General features: G+C 37.2%; 1 protein-coding gene across 1 annotated transcript in view; it reads left to right on the top strand.

Moving 5' to 3' along the window:
- The window catches only part of LOC134800725 (transcription factor Sox-17-alpha-A), a 175,234-nt gene that overhangs the window by 52,913 nt on the left and 94,435 nt on the right, over positions 1 to 27,886 (top strand). Inside the window, exon 3 of the mRNA XM_063773247.1 lies at positions 6,984 to 7,363. Coding sequence (XP_063629317.1) covers positions 6,984 to 7,363 — 380 coding nt within the window. The remainder of the gene's footprint in view (positions 1 to 6,983; positions 7,364 to 27,886) is intronic.

Below are 27,886 nucleotides of genomic sequence, written 5' to 3'. Positions count from 1 at the left end.
ACATAGATAAATTTTGCAGCTGGAAAAGTCATGTAGCTAATGTATGTGAAAGGCTCGACAAGTTTGTATTTGCTCTAAGGCGACTTAGCAACATTTCCTCTAAAGCTGTGGCCTTAACAGCCTACCACGGACATGTCTCCTCCATCTTGAGCTATGGATTATTGATCTGGGGCAACTCTGTAGATGTCCATAAAGCATTCGTGGCTCAGAAAAAATGTGTACGGGCCGTTTGCAGTGTCCACTTTCTAGAACCATGCAGACCATTATTTAAATCTACAAAAGTTCTTCCATTGCCATGGATGTATATATTACAGGCATCTTTGTTTGTGAAAGAGCACCCTGAATATTTTGACACAAATATTACCTTTTTCCCTAGATCGACCAGACGTAAAAATCAAATATTCTTACCTAGAGCAAGGAAAAATGTGTTCAAAAACAATGTTTTCTCAATGATCATCCAAATTTATAATAAACTACCAAAGCGTATATTAGAATCTGAACCGAGGCTATTTAAAAATGCCCTACGTGAGTGGTTATTATTAAAGTGTTACTATTCAATTCAAGAATTCATGTCAGACGAAAACCAATAAGTTTATTAATAACATATGTTGTTTTGACATCATCACTTAATAATTCATCATATTGACATAAATAATTTTTAATTGTAATTTTTATCATCCGATAATTATGACTGTATATCTTAAATTGTAATGTTTGCATGATTGCTTGCCGCTTACCTTGTATTGCATGCCTATCATAGAGTAGAACATAAGGACAACTTTTATTTTAAGACCTACGATTGTATCAATCAAACTCTATGTTCTCGCAATAAACATATTTCATTTCATTTCATTTCATTTCATTTCAATAGGGGGTATTACTGCAATGTTCTGCCGCCAGAGTGCAGCACTAGCTCCTCTAGTAAACCATACAGTAACTTATACACATTGTGCCTTAACTGTTGACAAGTTTTCACAGACAATAAAATATGACATTGATGCAATAAGAAACAAGGGCCTACCGGCGCGGCGGGCGGTAAAATCGAAATTTAGTTATCTGCCTCTTTATCGTTCGAATAAGCAAGATTGATAGAGTGGTTAGATAACGAATTTTCGATTTTCTTGTTTCGCGGTAGACCCCCAGATTGTGACGGATAGTAGTAGTGGCGCCTCCTACGCAGAGTTTCGCGTACTATTGATCGATAATTTGCCGAAATATAGCAAATCGCATGCGATTATCTCTGTCGTTTGCAGAGGCCATAAATTTTCGTATGGCTGAAGTTTTATTAAAATCGCTATTTAAATAAATAGCAACTTTGTCCCCAAAGACATAAGATAGAGATTGTAATAAGGACTCTTGCAAATTGACGGTCAACTCAAATAATTTCAAATGCTCAAGTGATAAATTATAATTTTTATTGCACATTAATTTCAACTGTATGTGGTAAAGTCCGTTAATTTCTTGCTGCTAATTGTCTGACACTGTACTTTAATGTGTTGTAGTAGTTAGCTAGTTGTCGTTTAATTCTTCATTGTTTTAAATTAACTTCGTAGTTATTTAAAGTTATTATTCGGCTTCTCTGGTTTATCGTAACCGCTATGTCGACGTGGACAGTTAAAAGCTCTCATACATATTACATTCTGATGGCAATTGACGTGTTTTTGGAAATGTAGGTAACCCTTCGGAGGGGGCTGACGTAATAATTTATCGAGGCCGAATGTTATGAAAAAATTCACAAAAGAATCATTCTGGGCCGACTCCAATCAAAACTTTAAACGGTTAAAGTTGGCCCTAATTTTAATTTTTTTCCAGGTGTATAATATCGTTACCCTGTATACTCGTACAATAGCTGTAAAATTTTAGTATAAAATAGCTATGATATTGTCGAGGGACCTGACAAGCAAAATTAAACACGATAACATAATATGTTTAATATTATTTTCGTGATTTTTTATATTAAGCGAACTTTAACTTCTTACAAGACACATACATTCGAAATACATTACCCTCCACATTTCGTCAGTCGAGTAAAAAGCGTCTTTATGTTTCTCCGTTCCCACCGTGGCGCCTTCGCGGAACGGCTCGACTCAAGTTCCATTACTGTTAGCAGTAATTAAGGAATTACTCATTTGGTAGGTAGTTGGTTTTATAAATAATATCTGGGAGACTTTGCGCGGAAAACATGTAAAAACACAAAAATGCTCGTTTTCCCAGAGATAAGACCTAGCTAGATCGATTTATCGGCCCCGAAAACCCCTGTATAGCAAATTTGGTCGAAATCGTTAGAGGCATCCGAGATCTCCGAAATATATATATATGTATAAACAAGAATTGCTCGTTTAAAGGTATTAGATAGATTAACTAATAACTTTTAGAAAATCTATTAGAAACACCGCAGTCAAAACTTATGACACTTGTAGTAGGTTTACACCTCAAAATCTTATTAGTACTACTATTCGTATTTTTTTTGACATTGGGGACCTTTTACATCTCCAAATTTAATGTATTATTATCTATACATCTCTGTTATGTTGTAGAATTATTAATTTTAAGATATTATAATGTTTACCCAGGTGGTGTATAATAATTATAAATGTTGCCATGTGTTTTTCATGTCACTTTAGATGCTGTAACTGTAAATGTTATATTGACCTGTAAAAAAGCCCTTCAAGCCTCTAGAATAGGTTTTTGACTTTGAAACATATCTGTAGTACCTATAATTACCTATTTAAACAAACAGATTATCTAGTAAAATCAGTAAAAATTGTTAAGTATAATGCGTATAACTTGATAGCGAGTCACCATTTCAGTCTCGGACTAATGACGCTCTGAAGGGGCCCACAGATTACCAGTTCGCCGAACGATATCAGCCTGTCAGTTAATCGCAAAAGGTGACAGTTCCGAACAACTGACAGGCTGATATCGTTCGGCGAACTGGTAATGTATATATGGGCCCCTTGATTGTATTCTAGGTGCCATTTAAATCTCTGTATAAAACCTGCTACGGTTTTCTCTTATTCCAACATAAAAAAAAATTCTTAGTATACATACGTGCATATATTGGCCAGGCCAAAGAGAAAATCAACGTAGTGACGTATCAGGAGCTCAAAACAGTGGCAGAGAGAACGGAATGGCGATTACTCCACCGACAAGAGCCAGGCTCTTAAGAATAATGATGATGTAAAAAAATACAAGGAATTTCCGTTGAAAAATACTTAAATATTTCATTAGCTAGTAGTTAAATCGCTCACGGCATCGTTTGTTGTAACCTAAAACGTATTAAATGATACTGCCACCCAAAGTTGGCTCCTATTTCACGTGTGTCTTGTAACGTGTCGTTATTGCCCTATTATTTCTGTGTTCCACGGCACGTGCCGGACATTTGAAATAAATATTTTCAGTTTGTGTCGATACATATAAAAATTCTAGTTTTTTAAATGGTGGGTCTGAAATGTAGCTAGGTATGTAGCTATACCAACTTAACTAACCTTAACATTTTCCCTCAAATCCGCACTTTATTCGGAATTCACGGAAGTCTAGCGTCACTAAGGTTTTTTCGCAAAGACGTTTTCAAATACCATGTAAAACCCTACGTCCTCCCCATACATTGCGTATATGAATGAAATGGTACCAAAGGGTAACATTACCATCTTCTTCTTCATACACCATGCACTTGGATGGTTGGTTGTCCTCAACTGTACGTTTCTCCAGAAACTTCCTGCCTCGCGCAGCCAAACTGTGGAATGAACTGTCGCCTGCGGTATTTCCGGACCGATACGACCTTCAAACCTTCAAGAAAAGAGCTTACAACCCTTCTGGTGTTGCGGGTGTCTATGGGCAACGGTAATCGCTTACCATCAGGTGATCCGTCTGCTCGTTTGGCTCCTATATCATAAAAAAAACAGTTGTCTTCTTTGGAAGAAGCCTGACTTGAACATTTAGTCAGACCAGAATGGCCATCTCGCCATCTTAGACTTTAACCTAAGTAGCACGTTATTGTACCGCGGATTAGCAAAGCAAAATTATTGGTTTAAATAGTAAATCTTGTAGTCAATTGGCTGTTGAACTTGATATCAGAACGAGAAAAGAACACCAAATGTATTTGTATGGGTCATACACATTTTAATAGTATGGTTAGGATGACTCACGTTAGACCAGGCCGTAGTCGGACCGGAGTTTCTGGAGATTCGTTTTCTATGGAAAGCACCACGTGATCACCGATCAGCCGTTATAAAAAATGACATGTCGGACGCCTCGGCCCGGGCATGGTCCGGTCTAGCGTCATTCTTAATTCGTTCGCGTCTCTCCTGTAGTCATAGCAAAGTTAAGGAAATCTAAAGCTAATTTTTACGCTACACCCTAACCCTTTACGGGATAATTTTTTTCAGTACTTGAGTCTCAAATAAGGAGAATGGGATACATATGTACCAGAGTCGTTAACTTTTATTAATATTGTCTACAGAAGTAACCTTTTTATAAAATGTGTTTGACCCGTATGCGTGTGCTCAACCCTGGTGGCGATACATATACTGCACTACCGATATCAATATCCGTTTATCAACACTTACGACCTTCCGTCCACGGGAATCTGTACACGGAATCAGAAATGTCCAAATGGGGTGTCGAATGCACCAGTTAACGCGAACGTGGCGGATCGCAGGAAGGTAACGGGAGACCGACACCTAACGCTGGACCTGCGGGTGGCAGGCGCCTCTAGTCTAATGATATTTACATCGTGTATACCTAGCTAGGTAAACACTTCAGTAAAGGCCCTCTTTTAGGTACCATCTTGTAAGGTACCTAAACGTACTGGTGCTCGACGCGGTCCCAGTAAACTTAAGTCATTGTCAATAGAGGTGACAGCAAGGTGGCTATTGGGCATTAGCATGTCGAGCACTAGTACGTTTACATTAGTTTGCCCTCAAACTAAATTATATTAAATAATCATTTATTTCAGAAAATATCCAAACCAAATGAATTAGGCCCTTTCGTATTCTGTATCTGGGTTCTTTCAGAGTTATATTTTACTAGCGACCCGCCCCGGCTTTGCACGGGTTAACAAATTAATTATACACGTAAACCTTTCTCAAGAATCACTCTATTGATGGGTGACAACTGCATGAAAATCTGTTCAGTAGTTTTTGAGTTTATAGCGAACAAACATACAAAGACACAAACAGACAGACGCGGCGGGGGACTTTGTTTTATAAGGTGTAGTGACTAAGCTGTGTTTGTAACTTTGTATATCCCAATAGTAAAATGAATGATAGTACAATTTTGTACCGTAAAATTACCCATCGTCCAAAATCTCCCAGCTAGGTATATGGTGCAAAATTAAACCGAATATCTTAATTTAAAAAGTGGGTAAGACTTTTATTTGAATTTGCCAATTCTAAGGCGAAATATTATATAAATGAGAGAGCAGACAAAACTGAAAACAATAGTGGTATGGATATTTAATGGTTTACCCTTGAATTGCCGACAGACATTTCATCGAATGTTATTTCGAAGACAACGTTTCAAGTATTTTCATTTCATCGACAAGTTATTGCGTCGAAGAATCGATACTAGTAAATTTAAATCGGGGACTTTTAATTGGTACTTGAGTTATTTTACATATAGTTTATATCGTGGTATTTCTTTACGGGTTTTCTTATTTCATTTTGGATTGTATTTAATAAAATTTATTACGCGTAAAATTATTTCAATTTGTAATATTTCGTTATCGAAACTAAAAGCAGTCACGTCAGTCGGCTCACTCTGCGTGATTATAAGTATGTGGGTAGTTTAAGATATAAAATTGTTTTTCTGAACATACATAATTTTGAGAAAGCGGCAATTTTAAGTTTGCGCTCTAATTTTGAAGATATAATTTTACAAGGCTGCCATTTTCATTTTGGATAAATTATAAATAGGTTGGTAACAATAATTTAAGCCATTCATTTATGTGCAGGGTCGCAGTTCTAACCTAACCTAAACCTACTTTGAAAGCCGTTCGTTTCTGTGTGGGTCGCAGTTCTAACCTAACCTAAACCTACTTTGATAGCCGTTCGTTTATGTGTGGGGTCGCAGTTCTAACCTAACCTAAACCTACTTTGAAAGCCGTTCGTTTCTGTGTGGGGTCGCAATTCTAACCTAACCTAAACCTACTTTAAAAGCCGTTCGTTTCTGTGTGGGGTCGCAGTTCTAACCTAACCTAAACCTACTTTGAAAGCCGTTCGTTTCTGTGTGGGGTTGCAGTTCTAACCTAACCTAAACCGACTTTGATAGCCGTTCGTTTTTGTGTGGGGTCGCAGTTCTAACCTAACCTAAACCGACTTTGATAGCCGTTCGTTTCGGTGTGGGGTCGCAGTTCTAACCTAACCTAAATCTAAAATTCTTACAACAGAAAAATGTGTAAATGTGTAGTACGACATATAAAAATGTATTAAAGTAATACGTCGAACAAATGAATTGCAATGTTTAGTAGTTGTGCCAATTAAAATAATTTGAAACGAATTAGCGATCAAGTAATATTCGTAGAATAGTATTTCTACGTAGTGAGAAAAATTGAAATAAATAGTATATGAAACAAAATAACGCCAAACAATATTACTAGTATTAACGTTTCGATGAATCGTTGTCGATGAAATAATATTCGATGAAAAGTTTGTCGGCAAAACAAGGGTACACCATATTTAATTACGCATTGAACTTGCGGACCATAGAAAAGTTATAGTATTGGACAATAGTTGTGATTTACGGAATTAAAAGGTCAAATAGGAAAATTTGAGACAATCGAAGTGTCTATGTCATTTTAGTATCTAGGATGAGGAAGCAAGGTTGAAAATGTGTATTAATATGTAACTGAAAGTATTGTTAGGTTTAAGATTTAAGAATATTTATTTTATGAAGTGACACAGAAATCACGTCCCAATCACACCACCAATAAAAATATTTCTACAGTCACGTTTCTCTGATATTAAACTCCCCCTCTTTTCCAGCATGATGGACTCCGGCGGCGCCATCGACTCCCCCCCAACCTACCACCGGAGCTACGAGCAGTACGTCCAGGGCGGCGTCGAGAACAGCACCGACTCCACCCAAGAACAAACCAGCCCTGAACTAGTCGTCTGGTCTACCCTACCCTACGGCCTAGACTACAGAACGCAGTATGACTACAGGCCTTATGAGACTAGAGACTATTCTCCGCAGCAATACGTCCGGGCGCCATTTGCAACGAAGATGGGGCAGTCGAAAGCGCTCAAGGAGGCGAGGATACGGAGACCTATGAACGCTTTTATGGTGTGGGCGAAGGTCGAGAGGAAGAAACTGGCTGATGAGAATCCGGATCTGCATAATGCGGATTTGAGTAAAATGCTAGGTGAGTTTTTTATTTATGACATTGTAAAGGGGCCCACTGATTACCAGTTTGCCGGACGATATCTGCCTGTCAATTAAACGCAAAATTTGACAGCTCCGAACAACGTAACACTTTTAGTGCTCCATCCGTACAAAACTTATGGGATCACTTCGATCTTGCAAATTAAATGCATTTTTTTCAGAAACTGTTTGATGCAGATAGCTAAAATTTGGAACAGTTATAGCAACTATACTACCACTATGAATACCTAAATAAGTCAAAATCGCTTATTTCTTATTATTTTTTATTGCTAATAGCATTACAGAGCATTTGAGTATTTTAATGGTTTTGAAGGTGTTTTCTACACGCATCACGTGATCACCGATCAATCATCATAGTAACTTTTTTCACTATTTTCCTGAAAGCTTAAAACATAACTAAAAATAGTCTTTGACATTTATTCAAAACTCATTCGCTTACCGTTAAAAAAGAAGGATACAAAACAAGGACTGTACAAAAAACCCTAATACCATGACTCGGCATAAAGTGGCAATCTTCTTTGGAGCATATTTGTAATTCAAATCAACTGAACACCATCGGTTAGATTTAAATGTTAAATTTAAACCCTTTTTATTACATTTTTAATTTTGTCTTTTAAAAGTTAAATACATTTACAGTCAGTCATCAGCGTAGCATGATGGGTCGTTGGTAGAAAAAAGCAAGGTAACAGGGCGTTCTATAGCTTTGGTGCCATTCATTTATTACGTAAGACGATTTAGCCAGGTTTTGACTTCCTCCCTCCCCTATGTAAGAAATAATAAGAATAGGCTGACCCCGTCCCCTATATTACAGTATACATATTACGTAAGAATGTAAAGAAAAAAATTAGTACACGTTTGGTTTGTTTTAGTGTTTATTTAGAACAAAAAAAAATTTTTTAATGTTTATTTGTACCTACAAAGGTACTGGAGCCCGTTTAAGCTAACTCTGTACCGTGTTTGATAGCATAGAGTGTGGAAGTATTATTTTAAACGTCATAATTTCATAGAAATTTAAAAAACTCGCATCATTGTGATCTTACGTAAGAACTATGAAAACTCCCTCCCTCCCCCTTGTAAGAAAAAATAAGATATGTTCGAACCCCCTCCCCCCTAAATCGTCTTACGTAATAAATGAATGGCGCCTTTCCCATCGGCTTGTCTATTTTAGACTATTTTACACCTTATAATATGGGCCTTAAAGAAAAAAGCAAGCTATGTTACTCAGTTATTACACAATGAATATTAAAATTTGAGAGCCCACAAAATATCATTTTTTTCACGTCGATCGATCTTAGCTCTCCCACCATTCACTTCGTACCAACATTTGCGTAATTTAGTATATCTGTGTCTACGTAGAAGTTATCATACGGGGTTTAATATTTAATAAAAATCTTAGTGGGGCTCTTACATCATTAAAAGAATATGTGCCTCAAATGTCAACCTTTAAGGCTGCGCGTTGTCTGTCAGTATACGGGTGTAATTTTTTAGGTGTTACAAGATATGTCCAATTGTACATACGCGACTGTAATTATTGTAAGCAACTTTTGCTATGAGAACAACCCTGATATTACCAAACAAAGATCACATGTTCCATACTAAAGTTGATTTCGACAATTGTATGAAGACCAGCCGGCGTATTATGGATAGCTTTATCCATCTTTATCCACGTGATAAAATAACTGTCACTTTTTACACCGTGGGATAGAAAGTGACGGACACCGTTTTATAACGCTGTCACGTAGACAAGAACGACCATCTTATCGGTACAAGATTTTTTTGTGATTTAAGAGTTACTGCTGGCAATTAATAATACAATCGTGTACTTTTAACCTAAAAAATGTCAATCAGTATATTTAAATAGATATACATATGTATAGAGTATGTCCAGAAGTTTTTCGTTCTTACGACGGACCCCTAAAACCGTTAATTAAAAGTAAAACCTTATCATTGTGCCCTTATTTGGGGAGGCGCTCCGAGTCGCATTCTGGAGCTACAAATAGCGAGCTAACAACTTCATTAAAAACGTCTAGGTGCCAGTTTCTAAAAAGTCTAGAAGTTCAAGAGACTAGTTAGATAGAATATCAATCTTCATAATTTATATCTCTCAACATCGTACATTTTTGACAACCCGTAGACCGAAAGAGTCTAACGGCCGTCTGGTAACCGGAGCGCTAGGATCCATCGGTGACTCGGTGTGTATAATAATACCTAGCTTTTGAAATGTATAATTTAGTACGTTGCCATGTCGTTTAGCAAAATTCACTAGGGGTTAGTTTATAAATTAGTTACCTTAGATTCCATTACATAGGTCGACCTAATAAAAGCTTGTTAAAAAAATTGTCATCTTACGACTCGTAACTAGCTCTAGCTCCGGCCCAGGTGTGCCAAATTGAATGTCTAGATATACGTCTTTGCTGGTTTTAGATCGGTATTTTTCATGAAATGGCATGACGATAAAATTGCAATCTATATACATGGAATAACTGCCGTTTTTATTTTACCCCGTTGATGAATTACAAAAAAATATAAGTTTTTTTCCTATGACACATAGTTTATCATGATCTGCCATTCGGTAGCGAAATTGCTGTGTATTTAAGAGGGCTTAAACAAAACATAGGCCCCAGTGTAATGTAGTATAACTGTGCTGACTGTACATACCTTGGCCGGAAAAGGGATTACCAGTCTCTTGTTACTAAAGGGCCTCACTTCTCTCGCTCCTTAATATCATACTTGGCGGGTAATATCGGGATATAAAATGAGAACGTAACTTGTATTGCATGGCCGCGGCTACGTTAGGTGCTGTTTAGCAAATAGTGAATAGAATCAGACGTTACTTTGCGGAAATCCATATTAATTAAAACCCAAAATGTTACTTTGCTAATCCGCGAAAAGATAACGTGCTAGTCAATCAGCGCTAACCCGTTATACTTACTTGCGTATTTTTACATGCAATTAATGTTCCCACCCTCCCACCGTAGAAATAATAAATACGCAAATAAATATAACAAACCACCACCAAAAGAACAATACTCGACATACTCGACACGTGTTTCGCCTCTCTACGAGGCATCTTCAGGAGTTGTTGACAAGTAAGTATAACGGGTTAGCACTGATTGACTAGCACGTTATCTTTTCGCGGATTAGCTAAGTAATATTTTGGTTTTAATCTGTTTAGCACCACTACCAAATGTCAATATAGAGACGACGCCACGACACCACGACGACATAGAGAGAGTGTCGAGCAACTGGTTCACAGAGGCACAAGACCGAGAACGGTGGAAGAGGTTGGAGGAGGCCTATACCCGGAAGGGGTCCTAACACTACTAGATTATACAAAATAGTATTTAGTTTAAAAATAGTTTATACATGTGTTTAAGGAATAAAAAGGCTTTTTATTTTTTTATTTTATTTAAGGTGTATTCGGGTATTACCGAATGTCGGATAATTCCGAAATTCAGATGAAAATCACCCTCAATTCCATCATAATAAAAGTCTCTTTTCGGAATTATCCGACAGTTTTCGACATTCGGAATTACCCGAGTAAACCTTATTTCTTTATACCAAATGTCAATATAAGCAAAACAGCTGTAAATGTAACTACACGAGTTGACCGTGACATGTCGTATGACAGCAGACATTACGTTTTATTGTTCTAATTAACTTTCTCCGATAAGCCCGTGTAGTATAACACCGTACTGGTGCGCTCGAAAGTGGACTACCGTAAAATTTGCTCCAAAATTGTACCTAATGTAAAAATAGATAAGTTGATGTATGTAAATTCCATTTTGAAGTAGACTATCACTACTACCATGTTGTACTCGTAACACACAGATTGTGATATAGGCCCCGTGCATGAACTATGGAGGGCAGCATAGGAGCCGTCAGATTTTTGGCGTGAGGCGTAAATGTGTCGTTTATGCTTCCTAAGCCCACAATATGGCAAAACCTACTATGCACAAGGAAACGTACCGATGTGAACGGTAGATTGTAGCACTTGCTTTGGCAATGCACATGTGCACATATGTTTCCGATTCAGGCCACAAGATGGCAGACCCTCTAACGCGCACGGTCCCTGTAGTTTTCATATCTAAAAATTATAGGAGCACAATTACGATACTACGTCAAATAAGTAGCGAACGGAATTCATTGTAGCAATGGTTTAGTAAAAGCACTGTACATAACTACATAGTATATCCTTATATGCCGGAATAGGGATTACCAGCCTCGTGTTACTAAACGGCTTCGCTTCTCTCGCCCTTTTATATCACATGGCGGGTAATTCCCTCTTTCAATTTAGACTATTTAAAAATGGTAATTTCAATGGTAAACTTTTGCTTAGATCAATATTCTTTTAGTATTTGAGCTTGCTAACTAGTTTTTAACTTTTCACGTCACAGTAATTTTAGACGTCATTTCATACTAGTCCTTTGTTTCACTTATCTTGCCAGGAGACGTCAATATGCCATATCCTACCCTAGGTCATCTTATGACCGTCGTATGAACGTCAATATAGGTGATTGCATTTGTTTTTAGGGTTCCGTACCCAAAGGGTAAAACTTCGCTGTCCGTCCGTCCGTCCGTCCGTCCGTCCGTCCGTCCGTCCGTCCGTCCGTCCGTCTGTCACCAGGCTGTATCTCACGAACCGTGATAGCTAGACAGTTGAAATTTTCACAGATGATGTATTTCTGTTGCCGCTATAACAACAAATACTAAAAACAGAATAAAATAAAGATTTAAATGGGGCTGCCATACAACAAACGTGATTTTTGACCAAAGTTAAGCAACGTCGGGAGTGGTCAGTACTTGGATGGGTGACCGTTTTTTTTTTTTGCTTTTTTTTTTGTTTTTTTTTATATGGTACGGAACCCTTCGTGCGCGAGCCCGACTCGCACTTGCCCGATTTTTTTACCTACTACGTCAATTCTGGTCTAGTTATACATAAAATGTTAAACCAAAGACGCACTTAAGTATGTGACCATAGTTAGACTTTTTCACATTGAGTTAAGGTCTATAATTAGGAGATTTGTGTTACTCTTAGTTAAATGTAGGATGATTTATAATTATAATGCTATATATTTTGCGGTTATAATGTGACGCGGGGATTGCCTGATATTATGAAATGTGAACAAAGGAGAATATGAATAACTATTAAGTTTTTTGCAGTTGAATTACTTCGCGGTCGATTTTACCCGCTATCAGAATATGTAGTCGGGCGACACAATTTTAAAAAGACCAGGCAGAAGTAGAACACCAAGGAATATACCGTCAGGTGACAACCACAACGTACTCGTACTAATTTCTATCACAAGTTATACCATAGCATAGAGAAATATAGTAAGAATAGAGTGCTCACTCCATACATCAGTTTTGGTACCAAAAAGACTATTATTTTCGCAGTCGACGTCTAGCATCGAGTAGCGGAATTATCAGTACCGCTACTTGATACTAGATGAGTCACGAAATTGTACTAAACAACAATTTACAACTAATATTATAAGCAGAAGGAGTTGAAAATAGAGTTCCAGTTAATCCGGTTATAAATAATATTAACTGAAAATTGTTGAGCATTAGAGTTTTCGGTTGTTATAACATCTATTGTCAAGTAGCAGTACTGATAATTCCGCTACTCGATGCTAGATGTCGACTACGAAAATAATAGTCATTTCGGTACCAAAACTGATGTATATGGAGTGAGCACTCTATGTACTTTTTTCTCTATGCTGTCTGTCACCTCTTCATATTAGCCGTTGAAACTAATATTAATAATTGGCATGGAAATATTTCGAGTCCCAGAGAACATAGGATAGTTTTTATCTTCACGGAAATCATATTTATAAAATCCTAATCCTTATTAATTAATAAAATCCATGTACCTTTCGTCCGCGACTCTCCAGCATCTGTTATGGCAAGTCATTACGCGGCGTGGGTGGCTGATCTTATCAGTCTTAATGAAATAAAAGTACTATAAAAAATGCTAGGCATGGCTTGTACGGAGCCTAGTTGAGATTATTGTTGTAAAATAATAGCCACTGTGTATTAAATTGACATAAATTGTTGGCAAAACGGGCGTTTTTCAAGATTTAAAACGTCCCGCTCGTGTTTTCGCGCTTGATATCGAATTCACAAGAAAATAATGATTTATTTTGATAAAATGTTCAAAAAATCTATAAATTTGCCGTTACTCTAACAAAATGCTACAGAGGCTTCAGTAGTAGGTACATATTTACTGCAACAGTGGTGCAAGATAGGTGCAACCTAACCTGAAACCATCGTGATATAAGGGATATCCACGGCGATGTATAGTAGTATACCCTATAATGGACACGGAACCAGTAATGGGACAAAAAAACACAATTCCTCTCAAATAAGTATATAAAAGTAGTTTATAAACACTGGATATATTTTTATCATAAATAAGAGTCCTAGAGCTGATTATGTTTGAATTTTTATTAAATTCGGTTATTTTTTAAGAAATGTGCGTCAACCCAAAAGTTGTCGTGCCACTGAAAATAAATATCACTAAAAATTCTTAACAACTTCGCTAAGAGAGGTGAGTTAATTTATTAAATTTTAATTAATTAATACTTGATGAAAACTAGAATGTGTTTTGTTAATTGCATTAACCATGAGATAAGGTATACAACACACTATGTTGTGACTCCACAGATGTAAAAAAATAGTGGTATTTGGCCCAATCCCATTATAGGAGCTGTAAAACTGCATACCTCCTATGATGGGACAATTGACATAATGATGCTTGCCATGCTATAATTTCATGTTTTAAACAATACAGAAGTAAAATGTAGTTACGAAATATGTCAACCAGGAGGTATTCTCGGACTTAGGATAAATTAATATCGTTTTTCCAAACTTTTATTTAACTTGCCTTGTTAGTTAGTGTGGGTCAAATCTTGGTAGCTGAATTTGACCCACTTTTCGATTTCTGATTCAGTTGAAATTTTGTGTAAGTACGTAATTAAGTATGCAAATCGGATGATAATGCAATATTATGATAACATGGACTTGATCTGATGATGGAGACAGGAGGTGGCCATGGGAACTTTATCGCAATAAACCCTAACTAATTGTGTTTGGGTATATTAGAATTGTCTCGATGAATCTAATACAATAATAATTGGCTGTGGAAAGAAAAATACATTCAGCGATAAAAGCTTATACCAAAAATTGATTTTTTTGCCATAACTTATTCCCCATTTCAATATTTTATACTGATAGAGCAATGTCCATTATAGGGGGCCCATTACTGGATCCACGTCCATTACCGGGGGCCCATTACTGGAGCTTTGGTGTCCATGACTGGAGAAAAAAAGCATAGTTTTAATTTGTTAATTATGTGGAAACTCATTGCAGTATCTTTGATACAACACGCCTAAAACATGAAAGGCGGATAGGACTTTCATCTTTTAACACGCTAAGCGGAGGACCATTTACATGTACAAGGGAAATATCATAAATAGTTACTCCAAATTTCCTCTTAAATGTCCCATGACTGGTGCTGTTACTATAATAGTCTAATAGTACAGCTCAGTCATGTACTTATTAAAGATGTTTTATATATGAGTAGATAATAATAAAATTGTAATTGTAAATGACCAACATTTTTTTTATCGGTAAAACTGGCTAACGCGTATTTGTAACTGACGTATTTGTTTTTGTTTTAAGCTTGTTTTTGCATTATGAATGACGCGTGGAAGGATAATTCTATCTTAGGTGTACTAGTTTATGAATGAAACCTGTTGTTTCCTTGTTCATTTTGACGTACTTCTGTTCCTCTCGAGTTTAACCTCAGAAGAGTTGTAAGCTATTTTTAGGAGGACTGTAGTAAATAATCTACAATGTGAGCGCGAGTAGGAATTCCCCTGACTACTGTGCTCATCATCAGGGGTACGCCCTCATGATTCGACAATAGAAATCTAAAGTATGTCATGATTATGGTGTGGACATATGTACATATACTATACTTGGAGTTCAGTCTATATGCATCCTTCTACTAGGCACAAAAATCCCTTCAGGGTTGCCATTCGTCAGGATTTTCCCTGACATGTCAGGGTTTTTGCTCCTTTGTCAGGATTGCGGGTGACTTGGCGAGTGTCAGGGTTTTTAGAAACTTCAACTAATAGCTATTAACACTTAGGGCTACTTGCACCATCCTAATAACCCGGGGTTAACCGGTTAAACCTGGAGTTACCATGGTTACCAGTACAATTTGACACTGGGTTAACGGTTTAACCGGTTAACCTCAGATTTGTGGGATCGTGCAAGTGGCGCTTAGAGAACTTAGACCAGTCAAATCATCTTTTGTGGCTCTTTGCCATTCCTAAAACTGATTTGATTTCTTCTGTAGTTGCCTCTTTTCTCCAAAAGTCTAACCTACTATCAGGGCTGAGATGTTCCACACTAAAAATATTTATAATATTCACTCGCGTAGCACCACGTCCCTTCAATAACAAGCCTCGACCTTGAGCCATCCTCCACATTAATTGGCTAAATTGCACGCCTTTTAAGGCAGCTCCACACTCTATAATGACATCCTTGTGGCGTGCTGCTCGCCGTACATACGCAGTGTTTAATTATATGGGTGAGCAATCAGGTAATCAGTATCAGTGGTTGCAAGGTCTATGTCCACCTTGAAAGTCACGTGCAAGCAACCCTGGGTACCTAGCCAAGATGTATACCTATCGAAAGAACACAGAAGTCTAACGAATATAATAATTGTATCGGGATGACAGATGCCACGAAAAGACACGTGGTTATTTCCGTACATTATTTCAGTTCCGATCGTCGCTTTCTATCAACTATCGTCACATTGGTTAGGCCCCATGGACTGCTATCTTGGGATTAGGCTCGGATTTTGCGTCCCATGTCTATCCCATCCTATAACCACACACAGATCAAAACTTGCCAAGAAACATGTAATTTTGGTATGTCAATAACTATAAAGATTCCAAATTCTATGAAAATCCTATAAAATGCCTATAAATAAAAGGCCTATAAAAAAAACTTCCATTCTATGTATACATGTATAGGGCTTGATTTTACTCGCTAAACTGAGCTACTTTTACTATGGGACCACCTAAAATCGGGGAATTGTTTTTAGCTTTTCCATAGAAAACGTCGACATCTGATCAGCCAAAATGTATGAAAAATTAAAAAAAAAATTCGGGATTTCGGGGTTGTTGCCATAATAAAAGTAGCTCAGTTTAGCGAGTAGAATCGAGCCTTGGATTTAAAGCCCCATAGTCAGAGACACCCTGTAGAATGGAAGGTTTTTTATAGGCCTAGGGCGGCTTAAAGGCTGTAAAAATAAATACAAAGGCAACAATCTTATACAGACAATATTTGTGTACTACCTACATTGGCAAATACATACTTCATTCCGGAGCAGTTTGGATCAAAATGGCGCGCGCTCAACATATGGTCAACTTACAAAATATTTCCGTCTTGCTATAGGCATTTATCATTATTAAGCCATAAATCATAGCGTAAATTGTAACATATGATAAAAACTAACCGTCCCGATGTATGTAAGTGGACGCACTATATAAAGACATAATTTAAATCGCTGCCGACCGTATTAAGAGAGCTTTTATTTATTGCCGACTGAGAAGCAACGAGAAATTACTTATAACAACATTCTTGCTTGTAATTACAAGCAAGAATAATGTGTCATTTATTATTTTTAGGGTTCTGTGATGTAAACACAAAGGAAAACGTATTGGAAATCTTCCTGTCTCTGCCATTTTCTTTTCGACTTTCTACCGTCTTCAGCAGTAACTTTGTCCACAACTCTACAATCCATTTATGATTATGGGACCAACCTGTGTGTCCCTGTTCTGGTTCTTGTAATTGAGGGTTTGAGGCATTACGTTATTGTAACAGTTGCCTCTTCGTCAACTGAGTTTACGCTAAGTCAGTTGACGAAATATCATTAATATCTTAATTTTAATTAGGTGCATTGAGGTAATTTCGAAAGCGGGATAATTTTGAATGCGGCAAATAGTATAGTATAGATTGGTAGTTTATAGAACACTTCATAAACTACCAACACTTACGCTAGTGCAACGCCTACTTTCTTCCGAAGTTAACCGAATGGTTCCTTTCGAAGTTACCCCAATATACCTTACCTACCAAATAATTTCCTTCTTCCTTATTTCGATTGAAAATTATTCATTTTATTTCCGTTGCATATTAGGTTTTCATACTAACTTTAACCTGTTCACTCCCCAACCTACCCGATCATCTTAACAGAGCGACGAGATTGCAAAGTATAAATTATGATGCCATAAAGGTAATATAATAAATTGAATGTGTGAATTATTCAAGTCAATTAAGTTATTATATAATTCTTCCTTCCTTCATATGCGTCATATGTTCATTCACAAAGAGGATGTTTACTCACTTATGCCAATTTATCATCTTTTCGTGGCACTATGAATCAATATTGAATCATAAATATACATACTTACATATGTGATATAATATAGCAATATGAATATAGGTAATTTGTTATTATAAATCGAAAATAAATTATTTCCTTCCTTATACATAATTTATGTGAGAAATTTATTTCCTTATGTAACTGTGTTTTCCTAAAACTGGAAGCTAATAAGGAACTCTGTGATCTTTGGAAAATTCGAATATCTGCGCACTAATATATAAGATATTGTGCATTATAATATAAAAACATTGAAATATTCTATTCAACAATCTACTTCCATTTGAACATACAAGAATATGCGTCGCATTAATTTAGGCGTTCACTTTGAAAAGAAGATAACTGCAAGTGTTTTATAATCAGAGGCCACCGTACCCTCTAGCCACCCAAAGTCTTAAAAATATCTTCTGTTACATTCTAAAATGAATTTTTATTATGGCAAAATAAAATTGATTTTATCTTGGCAAGTTTTGATATCTGGGCGGCTTGAGGGATACTGACACTTTAGAGACTAGTATCCGCCGACAGTTTTGAGATCCAGTATACTGACATCTAGTGCAATTGAATGTCGCTATTATATTGCATAGTAATATTTACGGTTTTAGCTAATGACGACAATACATTTCAACGTTAATAAATACAGTGGAACCTCGCTAACTCTAACTTCGATAAGACGAAATCCTCGTTAACACGAAATAAAATGCTATTCCCTTCCCTTCAGAGCCCAAAATCTCCATAACTCGAAATATTTAACCTCATTAAGACGAAGTAACCAACGATTCCCTTCATGACTGTCCAGTAAATTGTTTACCTCTATAACTCGAAAAATGAAATTTGACCTCTACAACTCGAAAAAATTGTCGTTTTGTTTTACCACCTCTATAACTCGAAGTTATTTACTAATAAACCTCTGTAACTCGAAAAAAACAATAAGTCTGTATTTTATGCGTTTCTATAATTAACTTTCTAACACCAATTTTTCATGCGTTTTACCTCTGTAACTCGAAACCTCTTTAAGACGAACAAAAACCTACAAGCATCTCCTTAAGTCGATGCCCTCCATAAGACGAAACCTCGTTAACACGAAGATTTTGGCGTTTCCCTTGAGATTCGTGCTATCGAGGTTCCACTGTACGTAAAAATTTCTTCACTGCATTTAGTTTAACGCAAATCGCACATGATATATATTTTCCTTAACTCGTAATGAGAGCTAGCAATTAATATTAAACCTACTTCCATATCCCTTGATAAAAAGGTCGTATTCTTTGTAGAAATTCCCTACAACTTACTGCAATTTGCTTCTAAACATCTCGAGCTACTGTTTAGGCGTTATCTCACAAACTACCCATTTTGGGGAACCCGTTTTTACTCGCCTTGTAAGGCGAAGTTAAATGAAATGAATCTTGATAAGGCACATTAGAGTCGTCACTAGCAGCGTTTTGGTTTATCGTTGTTGTAATATCTGAGTTGCTGCAACGGATATGAGACCTAGTTTTTTAGGGTTCCGTACCCAAAGGGTAAAAACGGGACGCTATTACTAAGACTCCACTGTCCGTCTGTCTGTCCGTCCGTCTGTCTGTCACCAGGCTGTATCCCATGAACCGTGATAGTTGAAATTCTCACAGATGATGTATCTCTGTTGCCGCTATAACAAAAAATACTAGAAAGTATGGAAACCTCGGTGGGCGAGTCCGACTCGCACTTGTCCGGTTTTTTGGGTTGGGTTTATTTGTAGACTTTTACCATCCAAAGGCTTTAAGGCGTTTATCACGTAGAAAAATTTACTCTTCCGCAGAGTATAGAATTATGTCAAAAGGAGACATATTTTTCCTTAAGTTTTTCATCATAATAGGCCAGCAGAAAGGAAGGTGTGAAACATATGGCCATTAAGCGTACAGTTCGCCTGATATTACGCGGACACCGTATTAGTCTTTACGTGCTTGCAATGCCACAGGTGTCACTAGCGCGTTGCTCATATGTAATGTACCCGAATATTTGTATGAGGGGGTTTTCTGTCCATATCATGAACAACGAATGATCTAAATTCTTTTCATTTTTACGTCTCAGGAATAGGTTTTGACTAGTACTCAAACGCAGTGCATCTCGCATGCACCAATCCCAAGTAGCACAGATTAGCTGTATAGCAGCCGCATAATGAAGTACGAATACGCTTGAAGCTGGAATATAAAAGCTGCATAAGAGCTGTATAAGCGTCTTTTCAGCTTTTATAACTCTTAAATGGGCACAAATTAGGCAGCCTTAAGTTCACATAGCTACTTAAGAGCGTTGTAGCAGCAATTTAACGGAATTATAAGGGGTAACAGGAATTATAAGAGGTGTATATTGACTGGGTAAGAGACCACCAGTTACCCTATATTCAGCTAATATGTCACATGTGCGCCCTAATACCGGGAAAGATTGACGTTGGGCTGAATAAAAGATAATTAATAACATACTTTTACACCTCTGCTTTAAAAATCAGCTATTGTATTTAGTATACTGACGACGAACGCAGAGGTGAACATATTTATATTGAAGCACAAACGTTAAGCGCAACGACACCATAAGTCATTTTGTTAAATGTTTGTACATGATCTTTTATATATTAATGCGAGAAAGATGTTTGGGAATGCAAGTTTATTGACATTATATATATACATTATCTAAGAAAATTTTAGTGCGCCACGAAAATAATCAGTATTTATTTAAATGAATGATATAAATAAGCTATGTGTAAAAACTATTTCAGTGGTTTGGACAGAATTATGAGATAAAAAGTTAATAATACGTTATAGGAAGTACTAAACTAATGATTTAGGTTAAGAACTCAGGCACAAAACCTTATTGTTACCCTTAAAAGTTGGAAAAGCAATTTCAATTTTGTAGGTTATATACAATAAAATGGCGGTCAATGTTAAAAAGCAACGTGAACCGTTAAAACTCTTATATGCAGCATACGACTGTTATATATCTGATAAAGATACTTAAGTGAACCACTATAAAGTCCAAGTCGTTATTTCGATACACTAGTGAACCTCTAAAAAGTTAAAAGGCATCTTGTGAACGTTTTAACAGCCGCTATGCAGACAGTCCCAATGGTAGTATAATAGGCTGCTTAGCGGTAAACATGTTCAGCGCTAAGCCGTATTATGCGCGACATGTGTTCGATTATACGTCTATTGGTTTCATAATAGTTCACTCGTTCTCCCTTATAATAAGTCAGCGAAATAAAAGCTGCTTTAGCGGTAAACATGTTCAGCGATAAGCTGTATTATGCGCCCCATGTGTTCCATTATACGTCTATTATTGGCTTCATAATAGTTCATTCGTGCTTCCTCAAAAAGTCAGAATAATAAAAGCTGCTTAGCGGTAAACGTGTTCAGCTATAAGCTGTATTATGCGCCCCATGTGTTCCATTTATACATCTATTGGCTTCATATTAGTTCACTCGTACTCCCTTAAAAGTCAGCGTAATAAAAGCTGCTTAGCGGTAAACATGTTCAGCGATAAGCTGTATTATGCGCCACGTGTGTTCCATTATACGTCGATTGCCTTCATAATCGTTCAGTCGTGCTTCCTTAAAAAGTCAGCGTAATAAAAGCTGCTTAGCGGTAAACACGTTCAGCGAAAAGCTGTATTATGCGCCACATGTGTTCCATTATACGTCTATTGGCTTCATATTAGTTCACTCGTGCTCCCTTAAAAGTCAGTGTAATAAAAGCTGCTTAGCGGTAAACATGTTAAGCGACAAGCTGTATTATGTGCCACATGTGTTCCATTATACGTCTATTAGCTTCATAATAGTTCACTTGTGCTCCCTTAATAAGTCAACGTAATAAAAGTCCACAATTACCTCCTTATACAGCACATGGCGTAATTTGATCCATTAAACAGACCTTATAACGATTAAAGCATTTGATAACCCTTAAAGCTGTATAGGGTCGTAGCAAATTTACATTTATATCACTCTTTGCGTATTAATGGTAGTTTTCAGAGCCGTAATGCAGCTTTTAATCAGCCCTAAGCTATATAAATATCACTGAGATCTATTATACAGCTGTAGGACCACGAGTGTGCTCTTATAAGTGTCTTAATACGCACAGAGCGTTAGATAGAACTAAAAGTGAGTAGTTATAGAGCTATCTGTGCTACTTGGGATGTCAGTACGAGGGAGATGCAGTGTGAGGTTTTACGAAGTCGCTAGCGACTATGTCAGTATCAAACTCATGGTAAGGATACCTAGAAGTATAATTTTGTGACATTGAATCACGTTACACACAGATATTTCTCTAGAAATCTGTATCTCAGAATTTTGGACAGAAAACTATACGTGAATACATATCACCTAGGTTCGATTTCCGTACCAATAGCAAGAACGAAACAAAAACGCTTCTTCGAACTCTACAGACAGACCGACACACGACTTATAATTCTACACACGCTACCTTTAATAATACAATTAATTCCGTTCGTCGTATCTGATATCAACAAACACAATGTTATCCTTACCGTCACTGAGGACTCTATTCTAATGCACTTAGAGTCGAATATCCAATGCATGCGCGTGCGCATAAGCTGGTTGTGTCTATAAAAGAAAATCTATATAGGTTGGGAGCGACATGGGAGGTATTCCCTGAGGAAAATTTGATATCTGCGTAGTAGCTTCCTTGATTAGAAGGACATTCAGGTAAGTTATTACGAAACAAATCAAATTATTTAGATGAAATATTTAGGTTATAGATTAATAGCGTTCATAAACGCGTCACTGGCCTGAATTAGCTATGAATGGTAGTTATAATATTTATTGATCAACCAAATACAAAACCACCTGGATCTGTCACTGAACGACCTGACTTTAACCTACATTATTTGATCATGTAATGTTTACATCTATCCTCAACTGGCTTAAGAAGCCATTTGAGGGTAGATTTTGTTAACTCTTTTTAGGGTTCCGTACCCAAAGGGTAAAACGGGACCCTATTACTAAGACTTCGCTGTCCGTCCGTCCGTCCGTCCGTCTGTCATCAGGCTGTATCTCACGAACCGTGATAGCTAGACAGTTGAAATTTTCACAGATGATGTATTTCTGTTGCCGCTATAACAACAAATACTAAAAACAGAATAAAATAAAGATTTAAATGGGGCTCCCATACAACAAACGTGATTTTTGACCAAAGTTAAGCAACGTCGGGAGTGGTCAGTATTTGGATGGGTGACCGTTTTTTTTTTTTGCTTTTTTTTTGCATTATGGTACGGAAGATACAGACTATAGCTAGGCTTACTTATTAATTGATGCTAATGAGATACGCCGCAAGTTATTCCAGAATGAAAATTCGATTTCGGTTCGAAATTTGTAATCATCGAATAAGACATCCTGTATCGAAAATATCTTCGTCTTCTTCTTCTTCGTTACACTCTTTTGACAGTGGTCGTGGCCATAGACTTTTGAGCGACTCGTTTAACGACACGTCGCCATTCCTCCCGTAGACCTGCTTTCCGTGAGCATTCGCTTACTGTGGCTGACACACTGGCTTTGATTTGGTCGGTCCATCTCATTGGAGATCTTCCTCTAGCCCTGTCACCTCCCACTCTTCCTTGTACAACTAAACGTTCTATGGATGTTCCGTCTCGCCGAGACACGTGTCCAAAGATGTTGAGGTTCCGAGCGAAAAATATCTTAGTGGTTAGAAAAACCAGGGGCCTTTACAAGGCGACAATCCCTGTTATTCAGGTTAACGTTTGCACTATCTGCAAGGGAATACCGTAGCGGTATGATTAAGCACGCTCGGATATGTCTCGGTCCTGTTTCCCAAACAAGTGAATCATAGAAATACCAATGTAATATTCTATGCCTATGTTACATAATTTTACTATGCAAATGTTCTGAAAGTGTTAGTTTTTGTGGGTCAACATAGGCACCTACTCATCACCGAGTCTTGTGCCATCTAAAAGTTTCTAAAATTGCGAAAAAATCCGCTTAGAAAAAAATCTGAAACTTCTCATGTTATAGTATTGGAATCGAAATCTTCCATTTCCAAAAGTATAGTTTCCTATGTTTCCTGCGAAATTTTCCTGAAATTTCAGGAAATTCACATCAAATCAAATCAAATGTGATAATTCTTCAAAGAAAAACGTCACTTTCGACACTGATACATCTAATCCATATCGTTTCTAGATCTATTCATTGACGTATCTTAAAGTTCTAATCGGGCAAAGTCTGTAATAAGATAAAATTTTCAATGTACCTACATTCAAGTAACATGTCTGGTACTATAGTTTTTGTTGCTAGAAATGGTAAAAGCATTAGGTTCCAAACGGGGCACTATTTGCGGTATTTTTTTTCAATAAATTGCAAGTATTGACCATGCTATATTAGATAATTATATTAATATTAACAATTAAAGAGCCTGAATAAAACTGCACGCTTACTTCTATGGAGTTCTTTCTAATCCTAAAAAAACTTAGAGGATATAACCAAAAGGAGACGCCATGTCTGTAATTTTCTGCACAAAATAGTCTTACGATTTTTGCGGGGGACAGGCACTTCAAATGTATACGTAATATAAAAATAGCCATGTCAGATAAACGTCAGTCCATACAATGTGTATGACCATTGGCTGCCTATTTTCGACAGAGGGGAACGCCTGGTAATGGCTACTCCGTTTGGTTATATCCTGTAAATAAAAAAAAACATAAGTAGTAGAAGTTTTACATACAAAACTTATTTAAGTAGATAACAAAAGTTTGTAAGAGATTGCTAAGTTTTATGAATCCTGGGGTAATAGAGAACGAATAAATCGTTGGCCTGGTTTTCCAAAATATGTAATATTACAGATTGCTAGAAGCACTAATAGGTAATAGGTAACTGACGAACCCACAAACTAGGGGCCTGCCAACATAATTAACTAGGTGTGTGCGTGGGCCAAGTGTCTGCAAGCACCATTTAACGGCGGCTTAATTGATCGCAGTTTGCATATTGAACGGTGACGTAATTATTTAATATTTCAGCCAAGTTTGCATTCTGGTTACATTAACTGTCAATAGGTTATCCATTATATCAGCCGAAACTAATTTATTTTACTTTAAGAGTCACGCGAACGGGCCGCTAAAAAGACGCTCCTATAAAATCGCTGTTATGCTCTCACTTTAAAACGACATGCTTAATTATATGCAAATAGGCATGAACATTTACATAACATACACCTATGTCTGATTCGTTGCTAAATTATTATACATACAAAGAAAATAGATGATGATTAGTATCAGATCAAAAACCGACTAACATTATAAACTAAATTAGGTTATATAAAATCAATTGTTGTTCCTCAGAAATGTGACAAGATTATATGTATTTAAAAATTACAATTTTACCAATTTTTATACATTTCTCATAATAACGATCTCAAAGTCTACGTAACCTACTTACCCAATGCAATTTACTGTAAATTATAATCCTAATACAAGTAACAAACAAGATCCTTTCAAAGGTCTTTTCGCATAAAGGGGCGCCAACAAAACATCAATCGATATAACTATCGATTACTTTATCGATTAATTCGCAATAACAATTTGTCGTCGGCGTCATATCTATCGAGTCCTACTTACAATATGAATGTATTCGGGCCTACGTGCGGCGTAGGCGCACGTTACTGCGACGGGATCGTCTTGATACTTGATGACAGCTAAGATGGCTGACAGCCGACCTTTTTTTCACAACGATGGCGTGCAGTCACGCAAGATTGTAAGTTTTATTTATTCTATTATTGAGATCTATCTCGTTGTCTGTTTATATATTAAATTAAAATAAAGATTTAAAATGGAATACGAGTAGGAGACCTTTTTATAGGCCTCTGGGCGGCTAGCTTCATCTAAAAAGCCTTGGGGTAAACTGGTCAGTTAGTAATAATAATTGTGGTTTTTGTAACCTGTACGTACACTGCAACTCCTAGGTTGTACACGGTTCATAAACATTTTCGGTGTTTTATAGATTATAAGCAAGACTTTTACCGTTAAATGCAGCCTGTAAATTTGTGGCTTAGGTCATAATGTCATCTCCTTCATTCTTGCCTAGTCGTAGCAAATATAAAAAAGATAGCTTTATGACTTATAACCTCAACAGCCAGTATGTTTTGCTACTACTACTAGGAACTACTAAGGAGCTACTAGGAACATATCACAGGAAACACAGTTACGATAGATAAGTTGAATGCATTTGACTATCGATCCACTGTAAACACGCCATAAGCTGGTGGTACCTACTAGTGCTCGACATGCTAATGCCCAATAGATGACACCCTGCTGTCACATCTATTGACAATGACTTAAGTTTCAAGATGACATGCACTGGGACCGCGTCGAGCACCAGTACCACCCCACCACCTTAACTGTTGTAATCTATGAAGTAATCAACTAATCATCCTTAAAATCCTCAGTACGAGAAAGAAATACGGGGGGACCAACGACAGAATCATCAAAACCTGTCAATCCGCGTACACTTACATAAGTTTTCAACTAGGCTTCGCCTGTGTATTCCCATGGCTCCACAAAACGAGCGAAAGTCACCAGTGTAACATAACCTCTACAAGCTGGCACGGTACGGCAGGATGTTCCTCATGAGTCTCACGACCGTTCATTTTTATATAGATACAGATAGATAGATAGCTGTCACTTAAAATGTTTGTAGGCCATTTTTTAATTTAGCACATTCATTTATTTAGAAATGTAATATTTAAGTAATAAAAACACAGTAAACACTTTTTTAGCTAGCCTATTATGGTGTCCTAATGCTGGGCAAAGGCCTCTCCCCTTGTCTTCCACGACTCCCGACATAGCGCCTGCTCTGGCCAGTTCTTGAGAAAGGTGTCTATTAGGTCGTCCCGCCGTCTCCGTTTGGGCCTGCCGCGTCCGCGCCCTTCTTCTGGCATCCACTTGGTAGCTACACGAGCCCATCTGTCTGGATGCATGCGGCAGACGTGACCGGCCCAGTCCCATTTGAGCCTAGCAGTCTTCTAATAATCTAAGTAAATACATATTCCTTAAATATTTTTTTTAATTAACCGAAACTGATTAAAGGAACTCATAGGGGCCATAATTTGCCGCGGGAGGTTTAGAGAGCTCACTTATACTGGTAGCATGGAAGCAGTTTGAATAGCCAGAAGACTGCAGCCATGGCGCTGTGCCCGTGTCGTGACCCTATTGCGTGTGAGTCATGTAGCGCGTGCGCAACCGGCGACGTTTTAAATTTCGAATCCGCGTTCGATTTCAAGTTTTTGACGTATTTTACGCACTTTAATTCCCGTAGGCTAAAAAAAACATTTGAGGTTGCTCGTAGAATAAATATAGATGGTCAAGCAAATCTTGTCAGTAGAAAAAGGCGCGAAATTCAAATTTTCTATGAGACGATATCCCTTCGCGCCTACATTTTTCAAATTTGCCGCCTTTTTCTACTGACAAGATTTACTTGACCATCTATATTTGAGGCAGTTGCTAGTTTCAAGGAATTCAAAGGGAAATCGTTTTTAATTGCATACATTTTTGAAACAAGCTTTTATCACTGACTATATTTATTTGGCAACTAATACCTATCATATACCACCACACCACCACACCATACCATACCTACCGTACCACCAACCACCATACCATACCATATACTACCATAATGGTTCCGTCATGTTGTAAAAATTATTATGGAATAAGAAGTAGGAAGTACTTGATCCCAAAATTGTATAATGAAATACCGTATGATATAATATAAGGGAATGTAAATCAATTAGGATGTTTAAATTTAAAATGAAAAGGTTTCTATTAAACAAAATTAAATTAAAGTTACCACCATAAGCAATGTGCAAGCGCGATAGCTAGATAGTTGAAATTTTCACACATGATGTCCTCTGTATATCTGTTGCCGCTATAACAACAAATACTAAAAAGTACGGAACCCTCGATGCGCGAGCCCGACTCCCACTTATCCGGTTTTTTTGTTCTACGTGCAACCTCTAGTGTTTAATTCACTTAACTGAAACTCAAAAATAAACTAGCCTACCT

Source organism: Cydia splendana, chromosome 20 (assembly GCF_910591565.1).
Source record: "Cydia splendana chromosome 20, ilCydSple1.2, whole genome shotgun sequence".
NCBI lineage: Eukaryota > Metazoa > Arthropoda > Insecta > Lepidoptera > Tortricidae > Cydia > Cydia splendana.
This window is presented reverse-complemented; position numbering and strand designations above follow the sequence as displayed.